The following is a 27607-nucleotide window of genomic DNA, read 5'->3' as shown; positions in this document are numbered from 1 at the left end:
TATTGCACTCCCTGGCTGGAAGCAGCAAAAAGCGTGGATGGGATTGTGCTCAGTGCTGGAAGGAGCAGAGGAGCAGAAGGCAGTTCTGCTGCCCGCAGCAGCCCAAGGAATCATTTCAGGGACCTTCTGAGGGCAATTAACTGTAAGAAGCGATGCCTACTTTCTTAAGATCAGTTTTTGCCTTCCAGGCCCTCGGAAAGGCACACATTTCAAAGATGGGCAAGATTCTCTATGCTACCAAATTCACTAAACGAATCCACTGCCGCAGTTTCTTAAACAGCTATATGGCTATTACCAAACTTCTCCAAAGAATCAGGGTGGAACTGTGGAAAACCCACCACAACTCCTTTCCCCCCAAGAAGTGATGCATTCCTTCCTTCCTTCCATCCAGTGTTGCCTCATGTATTTTATCCATCTACCCCTCCTGACACCTTGTGTAATATTTGTTGTCCATCACCTAAGCTCTCTGCAGCAAAGGACAGACAAGCAAGGAATTCATCCCATTGGGGCTTGCACTTGTTAACAGTTTCATCGCTGACGTAACATTTGTTTCAAGCAAATTATGATTAGATGCACTGCTCTTCCCCAGTGTTCTCACTCTTAGGCTGATCATGATGCAATTTGAATGTTTCTCTTTGCCAAAATTCAAACCATACGACCACTGTCAATTTAAATATTGGCATTTGTCTACAATTTCTAAATCTGTGACTCAGCAGACCTCTCAGATCAAGGCACTTCACTGAAGTATATTTATTAACAAAAAACTCAGCATTTCATAAGCAACAGACAAACGAGTTGTTATTTACAAGTTATATATATATGTGTGTGTGTGTGTATGTGTGTATATATATATATATATGAATATATATACATATATAAACTACTACCACAACAGGCAGTTACATTATAACTGAAGCCAATTTTTGCATTGTTTAAAAACATTCCTTAAACACAAGCTGATCAGAATTATCGGTTTGTCCATATGTGTGTATATTAGCAGAAGTATATACTGATAGTTTTGCACATTTTTAAAATTATCAAGGTAATTATCAAGTGAAGATTAAAAAATAGTGCAAACTGGGACATAGAAAAAGACAAGTAGTTATGTATGTTGAAATACAATCCATTGGGAACATATCGGTGTTTCAAAACCAATAAATCAGTGAGAAATCCCTAATATTTGGCATGATTTCCTCACCCTATTCCCAGAAGGTCAAAAAAAGATTGCCTTTTAAACTAGCAGTGATTATTGCATGCTATATCTTTGGAAAAGCAGAGTTTTAACCAAAAATATTTTTAATGCATTTGAAATGTGGACATACTTATCTCAGGGAGAGGAAAAAAAAAAAGAAGACAGAAAATGTTACCAATAATGTTACCAAATCAATCCAGTTAATTTGTTCCATCCTTGCTTTGAGTAGTCCCCTGTACCTCAGACAATCCAGTTGAGTGAATTGGGTACTTCAGCAAATATGAGCAACAGCTTTTCATTCAGTAGAAAACCTTTAACCATCTCAGTCTTAACTTAAATTAATCCCTATTTAAGTGCTGACAGTAAATTAATTTATATTTCAGATTAATATGACAGAAAAAAGTTTATCTTTTTATAAACAATGATATACAAAAGACAATTTGCATAGTTACAATTCAAGCACAAAGTCACTGTAAATAGGTACAAAGGCATTTATAAATTTTCTAGATTTGCCACTGTTTGAACCAGTCAAATCTTACATAGGTATGAATGTAAACCTGAAGGGATTGGGGAGAACAGTCAGTGTTTTTGCTTAAAAAATAGATGAATGTAGAGAACAGTTTTTAAAGGTTTTTAAAAATATTTTCTGCAGCAGGAACAAACAGTTCAAACTCCAAAGAAAGCCATTCAAAATGCCCAAATTCCTCCTATACAGTACAGAAAGTTTGTTCATAGGTTTCAAACCTACATACAAAATGAGGCACTAGTTACACTATTTTGGAATGCATTCACAATCCTGCCATTTCAGTCCAACCCATAATTTCCAAATACTGTTGGCTTTAACTTCCTAGGAAAACAGATCCTCAGAAGGTGGTGCGTAAGAAAACCCAACAAATGCATCATCTGCCTCTAGGACACTGGCATTAACAATGCTGTAATCTGAAGAAATACAAACTGAGTATGGGACCATTTCTTCTGTAAACACTGCATCAAAATTCCCAATATCATCTGGGCCAACCTAGAAAACACAAAGATGCATCATTTTTCATATTAATAATGCGTATTTTTCAAAAAGGCTTGTCCTTTAGATCTCAGTTTAACTCTTGAGGTTCTCTACTTCATGAAATAGAATCTTCTATAAGTATAGAAAGTTTAAAGGAACCACACAGCAGCAACGCCTGAAAACATCTATCAAAAGGTTGTTTGCTTCTCCTGGGCGGGAGTTTAGACCAAGGCTACTCATGCATTTATGATTTGACAAGCCTTAGAAATACTAAGAAACAGCTGTTTCTTAAATGTCAAAAGAGCAGTCAGCACTGATGGGTTCCAAGCCTTCATCTTTCTGATACAAAAACACTCTTTCCAAATGGCAAGAGACTTGGCAGGCACAAACTTTTTAAAACAACATGCAGCACCTACCACATTAGGATTAAATGGTGGTGGAATCTTCTTCTGCAGAAGGTCAGTCCAGCTGAGAGATTCGAAGAACGGGTGCTTCTGAATTTCAAGCTGCAGTAAGGAATAAAGATATTAGCTGTTGCAGAAATCCATCTTGCGTACCACAGTAAGTATTTCTTTAGATTGCATTCATAAACAAAACCTACAGAAGTCAAGTTCTTCAGCCACTGAGTCTACTTGGCAATAAAAACTGTGGTTGGCAAAAAGAGCAATTACAATTTGCTAGCATGGCTCCACAGACTCGTTTTCCTATCAGCTCCAGTCTTCTGTTCAAATCACCATCTTACACCAAGCACAGAACAAGAAGGCTCTCTGTTAGTATTCCTGCTCCTCATCCACGTTGTTGAGCTTTTATAAAGCACATCGCTAAGAGGCAGCTGCTGCAACAACTCTGCAATATGCTTCTAGTTGGGAGGCAGCAAAAAGCTACGCCCTTCCAAACAAAACTACCCGTTCATCTTTCTCCACACCACAAACACGTACAACTTAGTAATCTAAATGCTTCACTACAAGGTCAATACATGTCCAAGCACCGAGGCTGTGGGAAAATTGTGAAAAGCTCACAGTGAGGGGAAGATAAAAAAAAATGTTCCTCTTGGTCACTCCTCACTGCACCATTCTCAGAATACTTATGCTTTCTCTGAATACCTTTTTGCAAACAAAGTGTTTGTTTTCACACTGGGAAAACACATGCTATTATTTTAAAGCTGATTAAAAAGAGCTGCTGCTTGCATGCTACTAGCCTTCCTCTTGCTTTGAGCAACAGTATTTTTGATGTAGCCAGTTATACTGGCACTACCAGAAAGTAACTTCTCCTTTTCATTATCCCCCAGTTTCACCACAAGCATCAAATGGTGTATCTCAGCACACCTGAGTAACTACTACACTAGCAACGGTGTTTCCTTTCTTTCATGGTACTTACAGAAACTGCAGAATGAAACTCAGAATATTGATATCTCACAAAAATCATGTCTCCTATCCCTGAAACCTTTCAGGGCTTGTTAGACACAAATGTCTTCACATATATAAAAAAAAGAGAAAAATATGGGAGTGGGGAGATAAAAATAGAGAATATTCTTTATTGTATGTATCTATCTCCACCTATTACACTTGTGCTATTGACAGAAATTTAGTGATGTTCCTTCAAATGAGGTATGGCGTGATAATTTCAGATATTACATACAAAGTCTTCTCTTGCTCCAAGTCTGCTTTGCCGATCTTTCTCCAAAAGCTCTTCCAGAATAGACCAGGCTGTAAGACTGATTCCTGGGCGCAAAACCAGGGGTTTATGAAGAATATTTTCATACATCTCAGCAACGTCACGGCAGTAAAAAGGAGGCTAAAAATAAAAGTGAAATTATACATGAATATTAAAGTCAGTTTTTTCAATCACTTTGTTTCTTATCAATGGATAACTATAAGAAATAAGAACTGCTAACAATGAAAAAGAAATCTACCTCTTCAAATTAACTTCAATTATCACACAATTATTAACTTCATATTAACTTCAACTTCGAGAAGCAAAGAAAAATCCACAAGAGGAAAAAAACAGATATTGTCTTATAAAATCAAAAGAAAAAATGTTCATCATTAAAATGAAGCATATCAGCCAGTTCACTTTTGGGTTAACTCCAGGGTTACATCACATGGGGCAGGGGAAGCGACCCCTGCTACTCCCCCCACATTAAATACATACCAGTCCATAGAGCATTTCATAAAGAACTGCACCAAGACACCACCAGTCCACTGTGTTGTCATAAGGCTGCTTTTTAATCACTTCTGGTGCAAGATACTAAAAAACAAGCAAATTTAGCATTAGTCTAGCAATAAGAAAATCTAGGTTTTAGTCACATCACAGAAGCATCTTTAGAAGAGATTACTTTATGGTGATTATAAGACTGCTAAATATTTACCTTGTACTTTAACAAACTTGGCAAATACTTCCTCACCATCTGGCCACTTACCAACTAGGACAACTGTTTTCTGAATTGAAATAATCCTTTCCATACACAATGATTTTGCCAGGCTGCTTTGCCACCCCTATAGTGTAGCTGGTTTTGTATTTCAGGTAGGTTCACAGAGACAGTGAAGCACCTTTGACAGCTGGAACAAAGCAAGGAGCTCACTCTGAAGAGGCAGCATCTCCCCATGTGCAGTGCAAGAGAGCCCCTCTCCCAGCCAGCCGGCTGCTGCCCTGCTCTGCCCCTGAATCCCTCATCCCCGATGCAGGATGAGGGATTCTCCTCAGGGATGATGGACACGGGCTGAACACGCAACACCATCAAACACTGACCGACAAGGCGGACTGGTCTCCATCTGCCCCACAAGAAATCTGTTTAGCATCTCAGCACTAATCTACTCTGCAGAGCGAGAACACACAGTTCACACGATTATATTCTTTATAGACATATTCTTTACAGAATAAAATCACTACGGCTGCATCATCATCTCCTCCGCCCCGATCTGCTGCATATGGGCAATTTCTAACCTCATCTCCTCTCAAGACCAGATGATCCGAACACCCATTTGGATCATTCCACTATCCAAATTTTGAAAAGTAATTTGACAAACAGATGATAGACAAGGCACAAATATCACTGTAATGAGGGGATCTGAATGCTGCAGTTTAAATAGATCAGTATTTCTCACACTTTGTGAATGTGACTGTCCTCCAAATTATTTGTTTACAGATGCCCCTGCATGAATAACAAATGGAGTATTTTGAACTCAACTACTTAAGTTTTTTCTAATCTTTCATAACCTCCTTTGAAATCTTTCATAACCTCCTTTGAGCTTTTTAGATCTTAGAACTCATCAAGTCACTCAATTAAGTGTTGAGAAATCCTGACAAGAACTTTATGCTTCTAGCAGGATCTTGAAAGATCTGAATCTAAATCTTAAATTAAAAAAAAAGCTAATATGTAGCTGCTATGTGTAAGCTGAATATTTTGAAGAATTCATATTAAGCAATAATATTAGCATCCTCTTATGTTGCAATTCATGCAAGTTCTATTTAAGTGTGTAGATTAAGTTTTTAAGTTTTTTAATATTTCCTCAAACAGGTCCAGTTACCAGCATTGTATATACTGTCCTTTGAACCTTCCAGGATGTTCAACAAATATTGTTTCAGCTCAGTTTTATGGTCTCTTTCTCTCAGGATAAGTAGCATAAGTTGTTGTCACACACTACCTTTTTTGAGTTCAATTGCTTTCCCAGCTAAATACTATTCCTCACCCACCCCTCACTATCTTCAAAGTTCTTTCTGTAGTTTAAAGTAAGATTACAATTTTATATTTGTATTATAATATTTATATTATAATCTTTATAATATTTATATTTAATTATAAAATTAAAGCCATCAAGCTTGAGCCAATCTTGGTGTTCTTGGTCATTCAGCGCTTGGTGAAGCCATTGTAAATGTTGAAGAAGTTCTCTGGAATTTAAGGACTCCAGTTTAGTTTTCTCATAGAAAGAAACAAGGCTCTTAATACTTACTGATATATTGATAATATACCAATCCAAATAAACTCACAAAGCAAGTTCAAAGCTTCATCTATACACAAAATCTGCTCAGGTCTCAAGTGTTTATAAACTTAATATAAGTTAAGTCTTTATAAACTTAATAAAAATCACTGTCAGGTTAGGGTAAGTAGCTTCATACTAGCAATTCTGTTCAAGGAAATTTGTTACCCCAGGAGCTTGTGCAACAGCTGCTGTATCTAGCCAGCAGTCAGGAAAAATGGGAAGCAATACAATGTGTGAACAGGATTGGGAAGAGGGAGGAAGGAATGGATAGGTTATGCAGATATAGGTGGAAGGCAGGGGATTCTGTGTGTTAATAGAAAAGGACAAAGAACAAATCTTCAGGAAGCTACGAATGACTTGTTGAAAAATGCGAATGTCCAAAGTACACAAAGTGAATATTTGATTTTTTTAATCACACAAATATTAGTAAGACTAGTCTAAAAATAAAACGGCAAAAAACACAGAAGTTGTCAACATACTTCTGGTGTCCCACAAAAAGTTGCAGTGGTATCAGAAGTTGCAATCCCTTCTTTACAAAGTCCAAAGTCTGTTAACACAACGTGACCCTGTTTAAGAAAGAGTAGCATTTTAAAAACAGAACATGTTCAACATGTGGCTACATGTGGATAGAAATGTCAAATCTGCAAGAGTCTAGAGAATATAAAAAATAATGATGCATACTTACCAGTGAATCTAGGAGAATGTTTTCCGGCTTTAAATCCCTATTTAAAAACAAAACCAAAGAACACTTCATGAATTCCAATCAGGAGTCACTAACACAAAAGCTTCAAAGGCAAGGAAGGACTTTCATTCTTCAGCAGAAAGAAAGCTTTAAGATTTGGTGCAGTCATTTTATTCAAATTTCCTATAAGATGACTTAATGTAGTATTTTTTATTTGGTAATTTGTCTTTTTATACCTCTACAGGACGGGAATATGTTTAAGAAATTTACCTGTATACAATATTTATGGAGTGTAAGTAGCCCAGTGCACTGGCTATTTCAGCAGCATAAAATCTGGCTCTGTGCTCAGGAAAGGAACGTTCTCTTTGCAAGTGAAAAAACAGCTGTAAAAAAGGTAAAGAAATAAATAAGAATATACCCCAAAAAATCAAGTTAGCAAGGTGTAATTTTAACAGAAAAAAATGTGTTTTTATTTAACTGTTCATGCCTTTTTTTTAATGTGAAATGAAATGAAATTGCTTTTGCTGCCTGCTGACTTCTGTCACTCCTTTCCTCACTTCCTGTTCTCTCTGTAGCTCAGGAATATATAGGAATTTATTAAACACACGAGGACAGACCCCTAAAAACAAGACTAGTCAAAAGTAAGTATACTAAATCACTGTCCCAAGAGCAGAGGTAGACAAGATAAAATCATGCTACCTAAGGAAATATAAGCAGCTATCAAATAAGCCACCTTTTATTTGCATATGTTGCTATTTAAAGTTTTGCATGTAAGTAATTACCTAACTACATTTGGAGATCACTTATACGTCGATCATCCGTGGAGATGCATATTCTGGGTTAATCTACACATTCTCTCAACTGCAGACAACCCCCTGGCTTCAAATAGTTTGAACAGATACAGAAACCTGGCCAAAGATTAAATCATATTCATACAGATTAAACCGTACCACATATATTTTTTAAACAAACAAAAAATCGAGAATGTTTTCTGCCTATTTGGAAAGTATGACACTGCCCTTCCAAGCACCTCGACCTCACTCAACCTTGAGAGTTGTTTCGGACTGTACTGGAGTTTGCCTAGGTGTCAGATTCCCCTGGGAGAAGGCCAAGCCCAGCTGCAAACCAGGACTCGGAGCAGAGCACCAGGGTTTTGCTAGGACTGTCTAAATTAATCAGACCAGAGAGCGGCCCATCAAGTTTGGACTCTGATCATCCAAGGGCACAGATGCTCCAGGGGGCACCGTGAAGCCGCAGGCCACAGGACCATGAGGGTGTATCCCAGTTCACGCCATGCCAATGTACAAACAAACTTGTACCAGCTGGGAAAGTAAGAGTCAACATATTTAAACTTCCCTCTGTCTAGGCAGCTGCGGGGCCATACTAGAAAACTTTAGCATATGCCACAACTAAATCCTTGCTCCTTTAGAGTCCACCCCTTCATCTCACGGGCTCCTTCAGCTATCAGAGTCCTGTCTACACAACAGTATCTTGTCTCACTGCGTTACTGTCCTGCCTTAAGCAGCTGTACGACCTTTTAGAAGTAAAAATTTCATATCAATAAATTGCCAGACTAAACGCACTGTAAGCAAGAAGACAGGCAGCTCCTCTTTACAGCATGTAGTATGCTGGATAATTCTTAAGGATTTTTCACTATTTTTTTTTCTCTCAATCACAGGTACAATTAATTTGATAGACAGATCCAGATGTTACTAGTCTGCAATATCTCTGATTTTCCATAATAGTTTTTAAAGAAATGGAAGCAACATTTTATGTCCTTCTCGCATGCTCATTAGCTATTCAGCCATTTCACAGACAAGTTTCTTGAGCATTTGTGGAAGTACTTGGTATTTTGAAAACCAACAGCTAAAAGACAAACAAGTCCAGAACATTTTACTTAAACATTTACAGACTTTCTCATGTCCTTTTCACATTTTTCCCCAGGTTACTTATTGACGACTCAGATTCGACAGCACTGCTTCAAGGAAAAGAATCCTGAGGATTAGGCTGTTTGGTAATAAGTAATTAGACCGTGCAGAGCCATGGAACAATCCTGAGGTTCCCAATAAAAGCAAAGCAATAAACTCTGCTGCCTGTTTCTTCTCTTCCATTTTTGAAAGACTGCATCTCAAGTAACACAGATGCAAGAGCAAAAGACAGTTCTACATGTTGAAACTTGTCAACATGTCATTAATTCATAATAGAGATAACTTCACAGAACTGAGAGGGTATTTTATCTTTTATATAAAAAGAGGGTTTTTATAGTTGACAACCATGGATAAATTCTAGCTTAAAGGTGTTGCTAAAAAGAGTATCAGAGTCTACTTAGTTACTGAGGCCTATTACAGAATCATTATTCAAAAAATAAAGTAACAGGATTTTCAAAACTTGGGAGAATATTTATCATAGCACATTGCAAAGGCGTATTTTGTTTCTCCCATCTCTAACTAGCTGAACAGAGAGACCCAAATCCCAACACAGTAAGTGCATACCTCTCCGCCATTAACAAAATCCAGAACAAAGTAAAGCTTTTCTGTTGTTTGGAATGAGTAATGTAATCCCACCAAAAAAGGATGTTTCACATTTTTCAAAAGCACATTCCGCTCAGCCATAATATGTTTTTGCTGTAAGGAAGCAAAATGTCTATAAGTAAACAGGAAGAAAAAAAAATAAGGGAAAAGAAGGGGAGGGAGATGGAAGAAAGCATGTTTGTCTTCACCTCTTTTCTGTTAAGAACAATTTTTTTCTGCAGCACTTTGACAGCATAGTATTTCCCATCCAGTTTTCGTTTTGCAAGAAGAACCTGTGAAATTCAAAAGACAGACAGACAGGTGATTGTTGCAGTTCATATTCCATTAATAATAAATTTATAGTTCTAGCATGCTATTTGTTCACACTACAATTTCTTTGCTTTTAACAGAGTCAATTGACGGTACAATTACCAGTAGAGAGAAAACTTGGAGTCAGCTTACAGTTCAGTAAAATCTGCCCATACAGTGACATCATGAAGGGCTGAATTATAACAATTATTTTCTGGGACCTGCTGAATCCATCTTCTGAGATGCAAACTGTTAAAAATGGTTGAAATTGTTTGAAGATAAATTTATGAAAAGCTTTTCAGATTTAAAATAACCTGAAAACAAAGCTTCCAAGAGAGTTTGTCTGCTACATTTTCTCTCTCTGAAGGGCATCAATCTTAAATTCACTTTTGCGGGGGCTGTTGCTTACATTGCTTCACAGTGCTCGGTGTTTGACAAAAGAGTCCATCCCAACCCAGGGAAATGGAGGATTTGAGCTCCAGCTGCTGCACAAGCCCAGGAGAACCTGCTTTCCCTTCTGGGGGAGACAGAGGGTGCCCACTGCTCTTGACAAGGAAAGAAAACTGCTCTTCTGGCACAGGAGTGCCAAGTGCCGCCCCAGAGAGGAGGTGGCCGGGCTCTGCGACGGGCAGCAGTTTCCAGCAGCCCCGCTCCCACGCCACAGCTCCAGGCACCAGGAGCTGCCCAGGGCCCTGCGCCAGGCTGAGGCACAGCGCTGCGGAGCTCACCTTGCCAAAGCTGCCTTTCCCAATAACCTTCAGGAAATCAAAGTCTGTGGGCTTAGCACTGAAAGACATTCAGGAAGGAGACAGGTTATTTCAGGAGAAATCGCAAACCTTGCAGCTGTACAGTAGTCTGCTTTTATAGCACTGGAATTGGTAAACAAGTGCAAATAAGAAATAGCTTTGTCACCAAAATGATTATCCATATTCTCAACTTCTAGAACAGTTACATCACTATTCACCTCTTCATTTACTGATTCCAAAGGGAAATACTCTCAAAATTTCCTTTCTGGCTGCAACCTATCAGGCCTCACATCTTCCCCTGTTAGCAAAGAACAGGTCAGTGAGGAGAGCAAAACCCAAAGAGCAGCCATCCCTGCAGGAAGGCGAGGAGAGCGCAGGTTCACACAGACTCCACAGAACACCCCAAACAAGACACAGGTTATGACTGTACAGTGACTCCATCTGTAATATCAACATGGTAGCTTGCTACTTTGTCATGCATTAAAAAGAACTTGTTTTCATAAACTTTTCACATTCTTTTCTTAACAGTTGTGGACCCCCTCCCAGAAAAGAAAGGTCGTCTTTGATATCCTTAAATAAAAGTATAGCAAATTAGGAAAACATGAAGGTGAAGATAAAAAAGGTTTAAAATAGGATTAAATGTTTTACTTCCTCCTGAGCAGTACAAATCAACAAATGTAACCAGAGAACTTTTCATGCTATTAACAATTACATTCAGTTCATATTTCAGTCAAACCTACTGAGGATTTCCAGATGGTCCCAAGTTGATATTCTGTGAGGTAGAGTTTAACTGTTGGGAGAAAGAAAGTTTTTTAAATTTTCTTACATTTCAAGCAAAATTAATTTCAAAATAGTCTAATAATTTGCTTACTACAAACCTCCACACTTGCTATATTAGATATTTAAGTGTATATCTAACATCCAGATTGGGCATTTCCTAAGTATCTTTTCACAAAGTATTATTTCTATAAACATCATATTGAAGTCTAAAGCTAATGAAAACAATTTTGTGTCTGAATCTTGAGGGCATGGTTAGAAACAAAAATTTACATCAGCCCGTTTAAGTTAATAGCTTCTTACTCATCCAAAACTTAACTCTTTCTTCATTTGCTCTAGGAATATATTTTCTACCTTTTTTTTTTCCCCTGAATTCTCCAAGATCTTGCCAACGTTATTTTAAATAATCCACTGCTTATGCAAGAAACTAATTAAAGACATAGCACTTAAAAAAAAAAGTAATAATAATAATAATAAATCACCAACCTTTCCTATCCTGATATTAAAGGTTAATTAGCTGAATTCCAGGAATGGCAGAGGTGTTGCCAGTACTGGTACACACCCAGGCAGAGTTTGGAAATTACAGGGAGAGGAGGAAGCTATTTCCATTTAAGTAGCTTTCTCCATTACATTTTGGTTTTAAATAAGAAAAGCAATGTTTTCACTGCACTTTGGGAGTTTACCAGGGAGAGATAAGTTGTATTCAAAAACAAGTAATCTGCAGGCAGCCTCGTGGGCAGGACAGAAAATAAGAAAGCTTTGCTGTGACAAAGGCAATAGCTATGACTACTGCAATAATAAGAAATAATTGCTGCATAGATTTTCCAAGAAGTACTATGTTTTATGATGTCTCCTAGAGGGTTTGTTTTCATTTAACTTCACCACTTCAGCTGAGAAAGAGAGATTTTCTATTAAAAAGCATGGCTCAGGACTACGCATTAGCTCTCTACCTATTTTGATTTTTGTTGTGGCATGACCCATCATTAATCTATTACTGAAAACTTAGGTTTTCCACACCACTAAAAGTCTTTTTCAAAGGAAGAGGAGGAAAACAATGTTTTAAATTAGAAGACACTGCTGCATGCTTGCTTGGGACACAGTGCTGTGCCCCAAAAAAACAAACACCACTGTCAACAAACCAACCTCTCTCTCTCACATCTGAAAACACCTTACAGTCCATGGTGCAAAAATTTTGTTTAAAAGACCACAGAGGTGATTTACCAGCTTGTAATTTTCAGTAAATAATACATTTAAGATTGCCCTAACCTAGATAAAGTTTAGAAGAATGTTGTATAGCTCTGTTTTATTACCTTCTGAGTGCTCCTTTCATCTTCATCTTCGAATGGATCTGACTGGTGTTTTGGGTTATCCATCTGAAGAAATGCTCTGACATCTGGGCTAGAAACACAGTTAACGGCATTGGGACACCAGTAACCTACATGATTTATAGCCATAAAAATGAAGAATAATACCCTAAACAGTGATGGTCAAAAGAGTTCCTCATCATAAAGTTTACACTTAAATTACAGTAATTAAGGATAGCATACAAGAAACACTTTTGTAACAACATAACTCAATTGGTTAAAATATTGTATATAATATATAAAAATTTCCACTTGAGAAGATGAATGTAAAAAAATCTCCCCTTATGAAAGTCTGACATGGTGAAATACACATGTTCATAAAGATTTCATGAGAAAATGCTCTGCACAGCTGCATTTAAAGGTAATTACTAGAAGAAAAATAACTATTCAAGTTCCAACTGTCTACCAACTGCCAGAAAAAAAAAATTCTTTCAACAATTGAAGAATTAAGTGTCATTTTTAATTTTCTAAAATTAATGAGATGGTGCCTACGATACAGAATGAAATACATCATCTATAGCCCATAGGGATGCACATCCTGAGAGGTACATGGTAGTAATGCTCCTGCTCCCAATCATTTAACCAGAATATTCATCCCTATGAATTCCAGCTGTGTGCTAACAAGACAAATGTAGCAAATCCTTCCAGCCAGCAGCAAGACAAAATCTACTATCCTTCAGGGACTGACAAGAGAAACTGCAAGCTCTGGTAGTATCTGAGGAGATAAGTTTTATCTGCAGCACTGGTATCCACCTTCTATTTTGGTGGGAGCTAGGGAAGGAAGATGTGGGGAAAAGAGGAGAGAAAAAAAAAAAAAAACAATTCTGGGAACCTGCTCCCAGGAAGCAAAGCTAACAAAGGAACACATTAAAAAGCACTTAACATCCTAATGACAGCACAATAGGTGATACTTTTACTTTATTTGGGACATTAATTCCTAAATAGATGGGTATCACTTATATCCTGCCTACCAGTCAAAAAGATGCCCTAAATCTTTCAACTTCCTTCAGCTCAACAAAAGATTGCCAGTTTACTAAAGAGGAATCATATCCAAATTTCAGAGATTAAGCTCTTTGAGAAGGTCTCAGGGCAACCCACCCCAAAACAGCAATTTCTGCATGAGCCCTTCAGTACAAGAACACTGTCCTACCATATAGCTGCCCTTTCATCTTACCATTAGTGTACATAAATAGTTTTATAACAGAAACAGATGCACTTATTTTGCTATCTATAATCTACTTCGCCCTCCGTATGTAAAGTGAGGATCAAAAGTGAGAGATGTTTCTGACATTCTCCAGTTACTGTATTTCATATTAGCATTTCTGAGTCCAACTCCTGCCACACGCCAGTTGACTTTGGCACCTGGGAGATCTGGCATTTCTAAATCCCACCTGACATCTACTTCAGTTATCTTCAACCTTTTGTGTTTAAAATATAGTGACAAGACGGTTCAGTTTCACACCATTTCAGTTTAAGACTTCCAATCTTACTTACATAAATTCCAAATGCTTATGTATTTTATGTTTTGTATTTTGAGTCCAGAAATACAAAAAAAATATGTGGTTTGAACACTGTAGTAATACGGACCCACGATGTCATCGTTTTTCAGCTTTTGGATATCATGAATAAAAAGTGATGATTAATGTTTTTCACTATACGCAATATAACAAAACCTTTCTGCATTATTTCAGACAACTGGCTGATTAAATAGAGCACACTGTATAATACACCTCAAATAGTTACTATAGTAACTTTGTTCACGAGTGAGTTCATAGCAAAATCAGCTCAGGCTGCAATGCTGCTAATGCAGCCACAGGGTATTCTACAATTTCTACAACATGTAGCAGCCAGAGCCAAAACCGATCAATGTTCCATGATCACGCCCATAATTTTAATGGTTGAGGAAATTATATGAAGAAGTGATTAAAAATAAAAAGTCCGATGCACCACGTCCTTAGACAAGACTGCAGTGCATCATGAAAATGCTGTACAGATTGGCAAGATTTCTGTGGTATATTAGATCACATTCTGTATAAATTCAATGTGTTTTAAAACACATTGGAGCACTGGAACTACTCTTAATAGCTCTAGCTATGAAATTAAAAGGACTGTGGAGTCAGTTTAAAAAGGAACGCTAAATATACCTAGCAGCAAGTGTTTTCTGTTTAGCTTTTTGAGAGGGATTGGATAAATATATTCATGCGTTACCTCCAAAATCCATGAAGGAGTCCCAAGATCTGCCTAAATAGGGCTCTTCTGTGATATAGAAGGCAAGTATATGAGCATACATTAGACTGCCTATGTAAATACACAGAGCCACAAAGCAACTGTGGGCATACCCTCAAACACGAACAAGCCCAAGAAGTTACAAGGATTTTGGAGTGAAATGGTAAGACTGTCAGGGACAAGACCTTAGTGTCCAGGAGAGGCTTCATTTAGAGGATTGTACCCAGCTCCCTCCCCTTCTCTGCGCACATTTAAAAACCTGCAGTATTTCTGTGCAAAATGCAGACACCAAAAGCTATAAAGTATTGGAAGATTTTAGAAGAAAAAGGTTAATGTAATGAGAGGTTCCCCTCCCCAGTATGGACCGCACAATCTTATAATCTCAGACTTTTATATTCATGTCTAAATCCATCTGATTCTGAAAACAGAAAACTTAGTTACACTTAGTTACACAAATATACTTCTCTGGGGAACAAATACAGACCCCAGTTCTCACTTCAGGTACTGGTAACTCATTTCCTAAAGGGGCTGCAGGATCTTCTTTGGGAGTTGTGCAAATGTGCCGGTTTTCATTACGGAACTACTTAAGTAATGACTATTTCAAAATAGTCCTTTTTAACGCATCCATTACTATACATCTGGTTTCAAACATTTTTTCTTTGAAAGTGTTCTGCTAGACCATTAAACACATTAGGATTTTTTTTCAGTGAAGACTTGCATTTGAGCAGGGGTCTCTCTGCAGTGTCTATATTCTGACGATGACAGAAAGTTCTCCCTCAAACAAAAAAACAATGCTTTTCAATTTAGACACTCAGGTGCCTTCCCTTACAGAAGTGAGGAAGCTGTCATGAAGCATCCTCCAATTTTCAGTAAAGGAGTTTTCCTAAGCAGGACTGAAATTCTGACATCCTGACACTGGTTTTTGTGCTGAAAAGATTTAGAGAAAGGTGGACGACCTTACACCTCTCTGAGAATACACAGAGTGCTCAAAGTCTTCCTTGCGTATTACTAAATTATTTTACCTAGTATCAAATTTAAAGAGTTTATTAGAGTAGAATAGTTTAAGAAAGCATGGGGCTATCTGTAAAGTTGCCACGTATCCCTTTACTAGTTTCCAACAGTTTTTACTCCCCCTGCTTTCTACCGTTCCCATACCACCAAAGAACCCTTCCTTTACACCCACAATGTCAACCTGTGGTATTTCTTCACTGTTAGCATTTGCTAGCGCGTAGAAATGTCACAGATGATATAATTATTAATAAGATTGGCTGCAATGGGGTACTGCAAAAAAAGGAAAGCCAATTCCTTAAAAAATAAAAGTATCTCACAGTTATTTAAAAAATACACCACAAATATGATAGAATGAAATGCTTTTGCATTGAATTATGAATCAATTGTTTGATTTTTTTTCTCCCATGGAAATGCGAAAACAGCAAAATACTAACTTAATTTTTTATTATGGAATTCTGTCTATAAAGCTTTTTATTGCTATTTATTTTAACACATTTTTGATAGCACCAAAGTCTTTCCAGTCCCTGTTTTTTAATACTGGCTTAAGTTAATTTTCAAGGATCAGACAGGCTAAGTGCCTGTTAAAGAACTTAGATTCAGCTACACATACATTTGACTAAAACACTTAAAAGTGCATGAAAAATTAAGGAGGTAAGTGATTTTGCATTTTGTTTGTTTTGGGTTTTCTTTAAAAAAATGCACACTTTTTTGGATGTATATTAGAAAAACACCATTTTACCTTTGGAAAACAAATATAAGGTATTTTGAGACAAACTATTTGGTAGTTGAACATACAGACAACCAAACAAGGGAGGGATTGTAGGAAAAATACTTTTTTTTTTTAAGACTATTTATCAATTTAACAAAACAGATTAGCTTCCAACAGCAGTTATTTTAAACTGCTTTTCATTCTTTCCCAGAGAAGAACAATGTTATGATCAGCAAGCTGACACTATTTCCTTTGCTGGAAAACGATCTCATCATGAAGACCTTGTTTTGTTTGAACGTTTTTTCCACTTGTCACAAGGAAGTATACATAAAACGCTAGGAAAAAAAAAAAAAAGGAAAAAAGAAAAAAAAAGGAAGTATGTTTTTCAGGCTAATAGGACATTAAATAGCTCACTTGTTGGAAAAACACATCTGAGTGCACTGTGCAGAAGCATTCCCCATTGGAGACTGTTTTGCTTTCTGTGGGAAATGAACAGTTTCACAGGTTGCACAGATGGACAAACCAAGCAGAGCAGATGCACTGATGAAATTTGCTCAAAGCTGAAGCCAAATGTAGAGTTTCACTCTTTCTCTATTTTTAAGCAATGTGGAAAGCTGCAAGGATATATTTACCTCTTAGTTTAAACTGATTAGGAATAGATTTGAACTGAAGGAAAAAAAATACGCTCCAAACCAGGTCACACACAAAAGTGGATTTGACTGGAGCTGCTTAGGGCACTATTACCATTTTGCAGTGACCACTGTCCCACTAAAGAGGTTAAAACACGTACAGTGTGAAGAACAGTTTCGGTGGAAACTTCTTCACATGCTTCTTGACACTCTTGGTCAGCCCGGGCCACCTACCTGAGCGTGCTAACCTGGTACCCTCACCAGCCTGTATTCTGGAGGGCACTAACACCATTTTGAATTACACTACCAGAAGCATGCGGGCAAGAACTCAGCCCCAGAGGGAAACCTCATCAGTGAGTAATGGTGAAGTTCTCAAGCACCACAGCTGGCAGCGAAACAAACATCTGCTCTACAGCAGGAGAGGAATCTGCCCTCCATGAGCTGAACACCAGGGAGTGAGATGTCTGCAAATTGCTTTGCAGGTAAGTTTGGAGAAAACAAAACCATTTGCTGTTTAGATTTTTCTTATAGGAAAGAACCACCATATTAAAGATTATTTATTGTACTTAAAAGTACTGAATAGATACAATGCATTTTCCGGTTAAAAGTACTTAATTTGCAATTTCGTATTTGGCATCCCATGTCATTTATAGAGTCCTTACAAAATGGAAATGAAACTACTTACTGGTTGCATAGCTCTGGCTGTCTAACTAAATTTTGAATGAATTCATTCAGTCCTGCTCTTCTCTGTTTAATAAAATCTGAAAAAAGACAGATTTATTAGGAATAATCAGTCAACTCATGAAAAAGACTCATTTTCAAATTTGGTATTTTTTAAGGACTTCAATATATATCAGAACAGGCTTGGCTCTAGGTATGAAATGAGGCGCTGAAGGGCGCAGAGGGGAGGCGAGAGCTCCAGCTTCTCTCTGGCACAACCGGAGCACAGACATGTGCCAAGGGGGGCGGAGGAGACCTCCCCAAGGCGCTTCCCGACCCGCAGGCGGCCACGGGGAACCCTGCGGAGCAGAGTCCGCCCGGCCCCGATGCTGCTTGGCCAGAAGCCGCCCGCAAAACTCGACTGCAGGGGCACAAGTCGAGTTTTGACACGAGCAGTCCCAGCAAGAAGCACATTTCAATCCGCGTAGCCAGCAGGCGCTCACATGTGAGCGTCGAAGGTAAATGAAACGCTGCTTTTCCATTTTGGACATTATTATTAAAAAAGAAACCCTAAGAAACTCCACCCCCACCCAGCTTAAAACATTTAACTTTCTTTTCGCAGTATAGGAAGATACAAGCAGGACTTAAAATAGAAAAAGACATCTAAACATGGAATAAAGCGCAAAACAGAAATATATTCTCTTTTATTGTTCGTATCGATAGGAATCATTCACTTTCCTCATACAAATTAATTTACTAGGGTATTCTAATGAGACTCTTTGGTATAGATAAATTCAAATATTCTTGAAAAAAAAATCTCTAAGTCCTTTTTAGGGTACTTAATATGCCAAATTACTAACACCAGACAGAGTCAAACTTGCAAAAGGTTTCTAGGGAGTTACCAAATCAGCAAATTTCAGTAGCATGTATATAGAAGGCAACTGACTTCTCCAAACCTAAAGAATTATTTATGTTGTTGAAAATAAAACATCTGCATCACCTCAGCTAAAAGGTATTCTCTAATTTTCCAGTTTTTGTTCTGCCTGGATTCTGCAATTTCTCTCCGTCCTGCTTTTACAATTAAAACACAGTTAATTTTGAAAAAACCTAACTGAAACTAAAAAAGGCTGTTAAAGTGATTTTCTAACATTCTGCAACAGATGGAGGTATTTTTGGTAGAGTTTGGAAAATTCTACAGTTTTATTCTATTGTACTTTCACACTGCAATGTACAATTCTGCATACTGGAGTTGCACATACAAGCATGAGTTGACAAGTAAAATAGCTTTTCAAAATCTGTGAAGTATGTAAGTCATTCCAAAAACCAGCAGAAACATTACATCAAAGCTCTAATAAATGCTAGAATAAATAATTATTTAAATGAACATTGTGGCTCCCTCTCTACCTTGCCCCACAATTTTGTTTCTCATGCTCCAAGGATTTCAGGACAGTTCCTGGAAATTTAAAACAAGTCTGAGGATTATGACTGTATGTTTCACATATATAGTTTTAATATACCCTTAACTGCTCTCAAATATTTGAGCAACATTTTCCTAAATTGGTCTCCAAGATATCTACCTATATATTTGACTGCATAAGAGACTGATTACATGCCTTGACTAAGTTTTCAGCCAGCTCTGAGAACTCCAAGGAAACAGAAAGCCAAGCAAGTAGTTCATCTAGTTGCACTATATGAAGGACTTTTAGAAATCCCTCCTATTTTCATCAGAAGAAATCAGAGTGGGGAAAGCTTGGATGTTTGCACTTTATTATTTTAATACAAAATGAAAAGGAACTTTCAAGTCGGGATTCAAATAACGGGGTAACAGCCAGAAATAAAGATGGCTGAAATAAATAATTAAATAGAACCAATGCATCCCAAGAAGATCATCACGTTTGGGTCCTTTTGAATTTAGGTAAGGGATAGGTGAGAAGCCTCAAACAGGTGTAGGAGGAGGTGAAACAACAACACAGATCTCAGAGAAGGCAGAGCACCAAGCAAGGCAGGAGAGGACACGGGGGGTTCCAGCAACGAATAGGAAGATCCTTAAACAAAAAAGGCCGGAATGAAGAGTATAAATACACAGAGCAGGGGCCTCGCCTGCCATTTACTGGTGCTAGGCTTACTTAAAATCCTTTTAAAAGCAACTTTCCATCAGTATTTTGATGTGGGCAGAGCAAACTCAACTAGGACCCATTGCTCCCAACTGGATCACACTGCTTTGTATCGGAGTGGCTTCTACTTGGGGAACAACAAGAAGAAGAGGTCCATTTTCATCAAACTGTGTAAGGAAGCACATTTAGATAGAGGGAGTTCAAAGGCCTTCTCAGATAAGTCCTTCAGTTATTCCATTTTCCAGGAGGAAAAGTCACACACGGCAAGGTTAAAATGTATTAGGCATATGTTTACAAGAACCTGCTTTTTTGGCTTTTATTGCAGAGATGCCAGTTCAGCATCTCTCCCAGCCCTGAACGTGCCAGGGCTGCGAGGAGTTCTCTGGAAGAGCTGGCAGAGGAAGCACTGCTAGAAACTTCCAGGCAGCTGAGGAGCCGGTTGTTCCAGATGACATGGTAGAGGACCCATGCTAACCTATGTCCATGACTAAGCATGACTGACTGTGCTTTAGCCACTGCTTTGGTACTACTGTAAAACTGATCAAAAACAGCTTCAGACAGGCTGGAATAGGTCCAGAGTTGCACAAAGAAACCAGCATAATGAATAAAATGACTGTAACTTACCAGGATCAAAGTTGTCTCCAAATATTCTTTTAGCTGGAATCTTCAAGTTCATAGTGGGAAATTGCTTCTTGAGCTGAAAATAAAACACAGAGTTGGACTGTGCACAGGCAAGTGTCTAGGAATCATCGCATCTTATTTCTGATTTCTGAGGATGTTTGAATATCTGATCATTAGCAATTCTGCTGCTCTCTGCCATCTTCTATTCATATATTGAGCAAAAATAGCCTGCACTCAGCTTGTTTAGGCAAGTCACGTACCTTTTAAAACCCAAGGGCTGACTTTAGAAGGCTATGCACTATCTTGTGCAGTATTGCTCAAATGAATTCCCACTTAACCATTTACCTCACTTCCCTTTTTTTTTGTTCTATTTTCTTCTTTTTCTTGCTTGCATACTTGCTTGTTTGTACGTGTGAGGTTTTAAATTGGCTGGGGATATGGGTCCTTGGGTCCCCTCCACATTCCTATCCAAATCACATTCCTATCCTAAGCTTTAGGAACAGCAAATGGTCTACCCCTTAAGCCAAAGCTGTTAATAAATGAAAAACCTATGGGCTATCATTTTAAGATATACTTGAAATAATAACCTACACCTGAAAACTTAATTGTATGTTATATTTGGTAATCAGATTGAGATTATATATAGAGGAGTGAATTTATCAAAAGCGTGTCACGAGCAAAGTCTTGATGACATTCACTTCATCGGGTGTTTGCAGGAAGATCCATGTTATTCATCATCTTTAAGAGTAAGTTTTCTTATACAGTAACATACACCTCTTCTTTCCTTACAAGTGTTAATAACTCCTCCAGTTAGTCCACCAAGAACTTGGATTGCCACACTATATGAATTATGAAGAACAGAAATTTGACAAAATCACCTCCCTTTCCCCAGATAGCTCCCCCTCTACACACATTAGAGAACAAAACAGGGATGAACGAGTTTCAGAGAAATGTCAATCATAATGGAAACAGAAGTGGCGATAGAAACATGGTCACCAAAATGTCTTTTTAGCATTCTGGTGGTCTTGAAAATGGGACATTTTGTCTCCAAATCATCTCCAAGCCTATCCAAAGAGTCATACAAAAGCCTGGCATGGTGCATCTTGGATGACTTCTGCTCAGACTTTGTAAGATAGATCCAAGCTCACAGCACCTGCATTTGTATAGTGGTGTCCCACACACATCATAGAGATACAGTAAGGCAGAAAGGAAAAATTCCTGTTTCTCATAGGGTTTCTCCATCCATATACATATATATATAACAAATCACAAATAATTATTTCTATTGTTAAAACATAATTAATGGGCTCTAAACATGAAGCAACAGAAAAGTACCAATATAGGGCTTAGCTTTGAAAGTAGGTATAATCCCTGCTTGCCCCTTATGTAAAAAGTGCAAAATCCTTTTCTAGTAATACACCAAAAAAGTCACCATCAGTTGATGAAGAGCTCTATTTTATTATTAATAATAATAATAATGATAATAAAATTAGACCATTGCCATGTAATTTAGTTAGAAAAAGGCAGACAGGAATTGCCACAATTGACTTTCCAGAAAGTTTATACAGGAATTTGTTTTCTGCTTTCAGTTGTTGGGAATAAAACAATTATTAAGGAAAAATCATTCACCTATCTAGCTGTTGAAGAATGATTCTTCCTACAGCAAATACACACACACACTTCAGATGTTTTGAAAAGCAGGAAACTGGAAGTTTCCCTCACTAGACAACAATCTTGAGCAACAATGAAAAAAATGAATTTTGACTTCAAACAAACCAGAGTTTAAACAACAACAAAAATACCTTCACGTTTTGTTTAAACAGGCTCCTGCAGTTGCTGAATGTTGCCTCAAACTACTCAACGAGGCAATTAACTCCAGCACAGCAAACGAGTGTTACTGGCTACTATTCTGGCATGTTCCTTAGCCTCCCTTTTTCTTACCGTATTGTAGAGTTTATCAAATTCTGCATATCGTCTGAAGACAAACCATTCATTTCTGCCAACTGAGACCAACACTTTGTAAACCTGCAGTAACACAAAAATAAAGTTAACGCCAAGAGCAAGGTTTAAGAAAACCCACTAGGCCTAAACTCGGGATGAAAAAAAGGCAGATTGTTAAATTCATTACGTAAATATATTCACTAAACTACACAATTCTTGTAACAAAGTAATGTAAACACCAATCCAAAAGATTTTTTAAAAAGTTACCTTTTTCAACATACAAAAAGCAAAATAAAACAAAACCAACAATAAAGCTGGCTTCATGAATTTTTGTAACAACATGAAGCTAGTGACAGGAGACTATACCAGAAGTGTGGAGAAAGCCATCAAATTCCTCACATGCTGAAGACATTAATATAAGAATTTTGGTCTACTTTGCTCTAAAGTAATCCAGGCTCTGTTATAACATTTGTTGACAATTGAATAATCCATTAAAGGAATTTAAGTATTTAAACACCAAAGATTGCCATAATCAAAACCAAGAGACCAAGCACATACAGAAGGAAGCTGCAAAGAAAATATCTTGAATACATACTACGGTCATACACAAGCCAATACAAGCCATACAAACTATAGACAGCCCATACATGTTATATATATATTACAGCCAGAATCCTAGTAGATGGCTGGGGACTTGGACAATCGTTTTGCGGGGGAGAGGGATCAACAACAAAACAAATTCCCACTGCTGCAGCTGAGAGGCAGCACAGATTAAATAACACTCCAGGGAGAAATAGATGCAACCTGCAGCACAGTTCAAATCCCATGGCAGAAGAGAACTCTAATATTAGGCAAAACGTGGCTCTCATAAAACTGATGCACAGCAGAATGGCCTGAAGGCTTCTCCCGCCTCTGAGCAAGACCCTAAGCAAGACTCTCCTTCATACACAACTAGCTGAACTCCCTTCTCCACCTTCTTGTCCTTCCAAAAGGAGCAAGACTATTCCTGTGGGAGAGAAGTGCATCAAGAAAAGGGGAGCAGAAGGCTGCTAATTCCTGCTCTGGAAAGCCGGGATGCTCCGCCTGCCCCTTGCTCCCTTCTGCCCGGCAGCAGCAGCTCCGTAGCCGCGTTGTAGCTACCTCAGTGGAAGCAGCAGCCCCAACGCTGGCTTCCTCAGCCCCGTTCATGCTGTGGCCATCGCTCAAATGCTTACCCTCACTCTGGGAAACACTGGGCAAGGAGGCTGGAGGGAAGCTTCCAGTAACATGCTGATGAGCCTTCACTTAGAAAGGTGTTCCTCCTTTACAGAGCTAGACATGTCGCAGCATACATGAACACGCAGCCTTCTAGAGCCTGCCCAAGGGCTGTGAGCAGCAAAAGCTGCAAATGGAGTCTGAAGTATTGCCCTCCTGACCAAGTTCCTGTTACATCAACCACATCATGCAAAAACAAAAACAAGTAACAGCCTCCCCACAAGAGCTCATCAGTCCCCTTTACTGCAGTGTCGATGAGCTCAAGCATCAGGCCATGGATGTGGCCTTAAATCCATGAGACAAGAGGCATAGACTGTGGAAGCCAGGATAACCTTGGATGCAGAATGATATCCCTACCCCTACACCCCAGCAAGGTCTTTGGTCTTGGAACAGCCAGCCACAACAACAGGTAGACAGGCGGGATTTCGATACGAGCATGTGTAAAGGCAGAGGGGCCGCGAGAGGCCGTCCCATTGCCAGCACTACCCGAGCGCTTGTCCACCACAAAGAGGGAAGTGCAAGTCCAACACTGCTCACAGCAACTAACGAGAATACACACTATATCTGTCTACAAAGAATTTAACAAACTTCTCGGTTGAATTATTTCTACCAATGACACAGGTAACAATTTAGAGGTAATCGCTGTGCTCGTTTCTAGAGAAGCTAGATTTTCTTTTTCCTACCTATTCATATCCAATGATACCAAAACCAGTCTCAGAAAACTCCTAAAGAACAAAACAACAACAACAAAAATATATCCACAACTAATAATCTGTAGCTAAATAATGTAAAACTTTAAGGAGGAAAAACAACAAAATTCCATAGAACACTGTCATTCTGATAAACCCCTTTTCCAGATCTGGATTGGACAGGTCTCAGTTATTTCTGGATGTGATAGACAGATTTCTTCATGAAAGCAGCCACTGGAACAAAACAGCTTCACACTCCTGGATTAAATATTCAAATGGAAAGGTAAGCAAAAACGTAGGGAGAATCATTCTCAATTTCAAGAGAGAGCAAGCGCTGAGAGGCATTTTTTGTCAACAAAAATCAGAAAACTCCACGATTTGAATGGAGCAGAGGCTTGGTATTACAGGTCACAAGTGTCAACCACCTGAGACAAATGTTTCAGATTTAAAGAGAGGAACAGAACCAGTGAAAGAGATTTCACAAGGAGTCTTTAAGTGATTGGGGTGTGAGAGGAGACAAGAAAACGCATCAGAAGAACAAAATTTATCCTCAGAGATCAAACAGTTTAGACATAAGAGCAAGCAATCCAAAATAGAGCTATTCGGTAAAACTGGGCGACAGTAAGTGCAGCAGCTTCACAGCAAGGACAGAATAGCAATTAATATTGCCTAGATACAGTCCAAAGCAACTATTTTGCCTCTTTTCAGGAAGCAACTGAACAGTGAACATTCAGAAAAAAAGGCGAGACACTGAAGCAGACTGTGTATAATAAGGAAGCAGGTTACCACGATTTCCATCCTCCAACACAAGGACTGCACAGGGATATGACTGCTTTCTTCAAAATGTGCAGAAGAAAGAAGAGCTAAGCGGCCTACACTTGCCTTTTTCTCTGTGCCAACATTAATAATTTAGAAGCAGTGGTGGTAAATAATGCATGTGATTTGGTAATCATTTTAGCATATCACAGATATGTGATAAGGGAAAGATTATATAAAATGATTGCTTGAAATCTGTCCTAGTCTATGCTCTTTTAACCTCTTCTTTCACTCTGAGGCTTTTAATATTCTTACAGAAACAGCACTAACATCACCATCAAAAAGGGACAACTATGCAGACTGTAACTTTGTTAAGAGCTGAGAGTCTGTCTGTCATGGTCCATCCCTCCTGTACTCATGGGCCTCTTCATCATCTCTTCTGGGGTTTTGGTGAAAAGCAAAAGCCACTGACAGTGGCACTCTGTTGTTTACAGTTCCAACCACAAAGCACAACCCACACTTCTGTTATTAAATCCTAAAATAAACATGATAAAGCTCAAAAGCTTAGTTGTAAAAAACAGCTGTTGTCAGGCTGACAATTGCTCCCTAATGTAAAAAGCAGGAGAGGCCAAGATGAGGTGTATTTTCACAGAGCCCAAGCCTGGCTGGATCCCCTCTTTTCTTTCTCTCTCCCCAAATTCTGAAGTTTCCTCCTATGGCTGGAACAGCTGTCTTGGAGGTGCACCCAGAGAAAGCCCCCTTGAGCTGCAAAGGTTGTCAAACAGATCTCCTTTAGTTAAATCAGCCCAGAAATCAGGACACTACCGTCTGCCAGAGCCGTACCACACTGGCACATTTAACAACGAGACTGCCAGCACCGAGATGGGAAAACAAACCAGTTCTACTGAAAAAGAAAAGAATAGTTAGACTTTTATGGAGTTTTTCCTGCCGGTTTACTTTGAGCTTCACACACAAACACGAGTTAGAATATTAACTAAATTATCTTTAGTTTGTTCCCTTTACCAGCATACCCCTGCCCCAAATTACATCTTGATAAACTACAATATTTAGGCTAATCAAATTGCATTCTTGTTTCACTGAGGAAGGGAGGTGAGGAGGAAAGACAGATAAATAATCCAAAGTAAAATTTTGTTTTGTTATATTTTTCAGGCTGCAATCAAGTCCAAGGGTGTTTACATTCCACGTTTGAAGAGTGACTAATTCACACACAAAAAAACTAAAAGTAGAACAGGCTCGGAAGAAGTTGCCCAAGAGCAACGAAACAGATCAAACTTTTTCAAGGAATTATTATGATGTCTTTATATCCTAGTAGACATACAAAGCAAGATCAAAACCCACCCCATACTATTACATTTCTTCAGTCTGCACTGCAAAGAGTTTCACCTCGGAACAGAAAGGTTTCACTTCCACAAAGCAAGTCAAACAAGGAGGCCAAAAAAGGAAGCGAGGGAGGAGAACGACAGGGATGGAAAGAGGAAAGGGGGAGCAAAAAAGATTAACAGGCAAAAGAAATGGCAAATGGGAAGGAATGGGGAAAAAAAATAAAAGTATTTCCAAAAAGGTGAGCATAAGGTATCTATGAGAAAACAGTCTTGGCAAAACAAACGAGAAAAACAAACACCACACAACCACCACACACACACACTTATTCCTTGCATATTTTTTTTCATGTAAAATCATGCAACTTTCCAATTTTCAATCTGCTTTGTTAACAAAATGCTATCTATATATTTAGGATGTTTATGGACCTAATATGAGAAAATGCCAGGATTTTGGGGGGAAAAAGGCATCAGAAATCTATAAAGCCAAATGCTTCCTGCAGAAAATACAGGTAAACACTGCGAAATATTCACAGCTTCTCATATTGCAGAGCCTGATGTTTATTATGGCCAGTGCTCACCAGAGCAAGTGAATGGATCTCTGTAATCTGTACAAAGTAATAGCAAGCTTACAAGCAAAACCAAGTAACACATAAAGGAAAATGCATAGGCTAGTGCTTACAATGCTTATATTTTTATACACTTACAGTAAATCTCTTTTTCTTCTCTCTGTGTTCATCAGAGCTGGGAATGCTAACACTTGGGCAGCTTTCTTTGAGATCCATTGTATATATTCTTCTGATGAATCTGTCACAAGACTCTGCTTGAGGTGTCACAAACAAGACAGCTTCAACGGTACTGATCCAGGACATGCAGCTTTTCTTGAAAAAACGTGAATTCCATCATGTAATCTTAAAATGAACATAAAACAAAAAATCAGGCAGGGGAACGCACAGTGCTAAAACCTGCAAGACAAGAACTTTTCCTGGCAGGAAATACAGTGTATTATGCATATACAGAGCTATAAATGTTACAGTCTTGTAAACTGCTTCACGTGGTCCTTTCTCCTTTCTCTAAAGTCACTGATGTTCTCT

General features: G+C 38.3%; 1 protein-coding gene across 1 annotated transcript; it reads right to left on the bottom strand.

The window, feature by feature from the left end:
* Positions 1 to 856: 856 nt before the first annotated feature.
* SGK3 (serum/glucocorticoid regulated kinase family member 3) lies at positions 857 to 27420 on the bottom strand. Its single transcript, XM_010222386.2, has 16 exons — positions 27221 to 27420; positions 22475 to 22558; positions 20537 to 20609; positions 17824 to 17899; positions 12510 to 12597; positions 11163 to 11212; positions 10405 to 10462; positions 9577 to 9660; positions 9350 to 9481; positions 7128 to 7240; positions 6861 to 6897; positions 6655 to 6741; positions 4347 to 4442; positions 3834 to 3989; positions 2612 to 2701; positions 857 to 2210 (listed from the first exon to the last, which is right to left on the bottom strand). Exons 1-16 carry the CDS (start codon positions 27383 to 27385, stop codon positions 2040 to 2042), a joined length of 1560 nt encoding a protein of 519 aa, XP_010220688.1. The 5' UTR covers positions 27386 to 27420; the 3' UTR covers positions 857 to 2039.
* Positions 27421 to 27607: the final 187 nt, after the last annotated feature.

Source organism: Tinamus guttatus, unplaced genomic scaffold (genome assembly GCF_059628265.1).
Source record: "Tinamus guttatus ecotype Peru unplaced genomic scaffold, ASM5962826v1 Tinamus_guttatus_pri_ptg000056l, whole genome shotgun sequence".
In the NCBI taxonomy this organism is placed as follows: domain Eukaryota; kingdom Metazoa; phylum Chordata; class Aves; order Tinamiformes; family Tinamidae; genus Tinamus; species Tinamus guttatus.
This window is presented reverse-complemented; position numbering and strand designations above follow the sequence as displayed.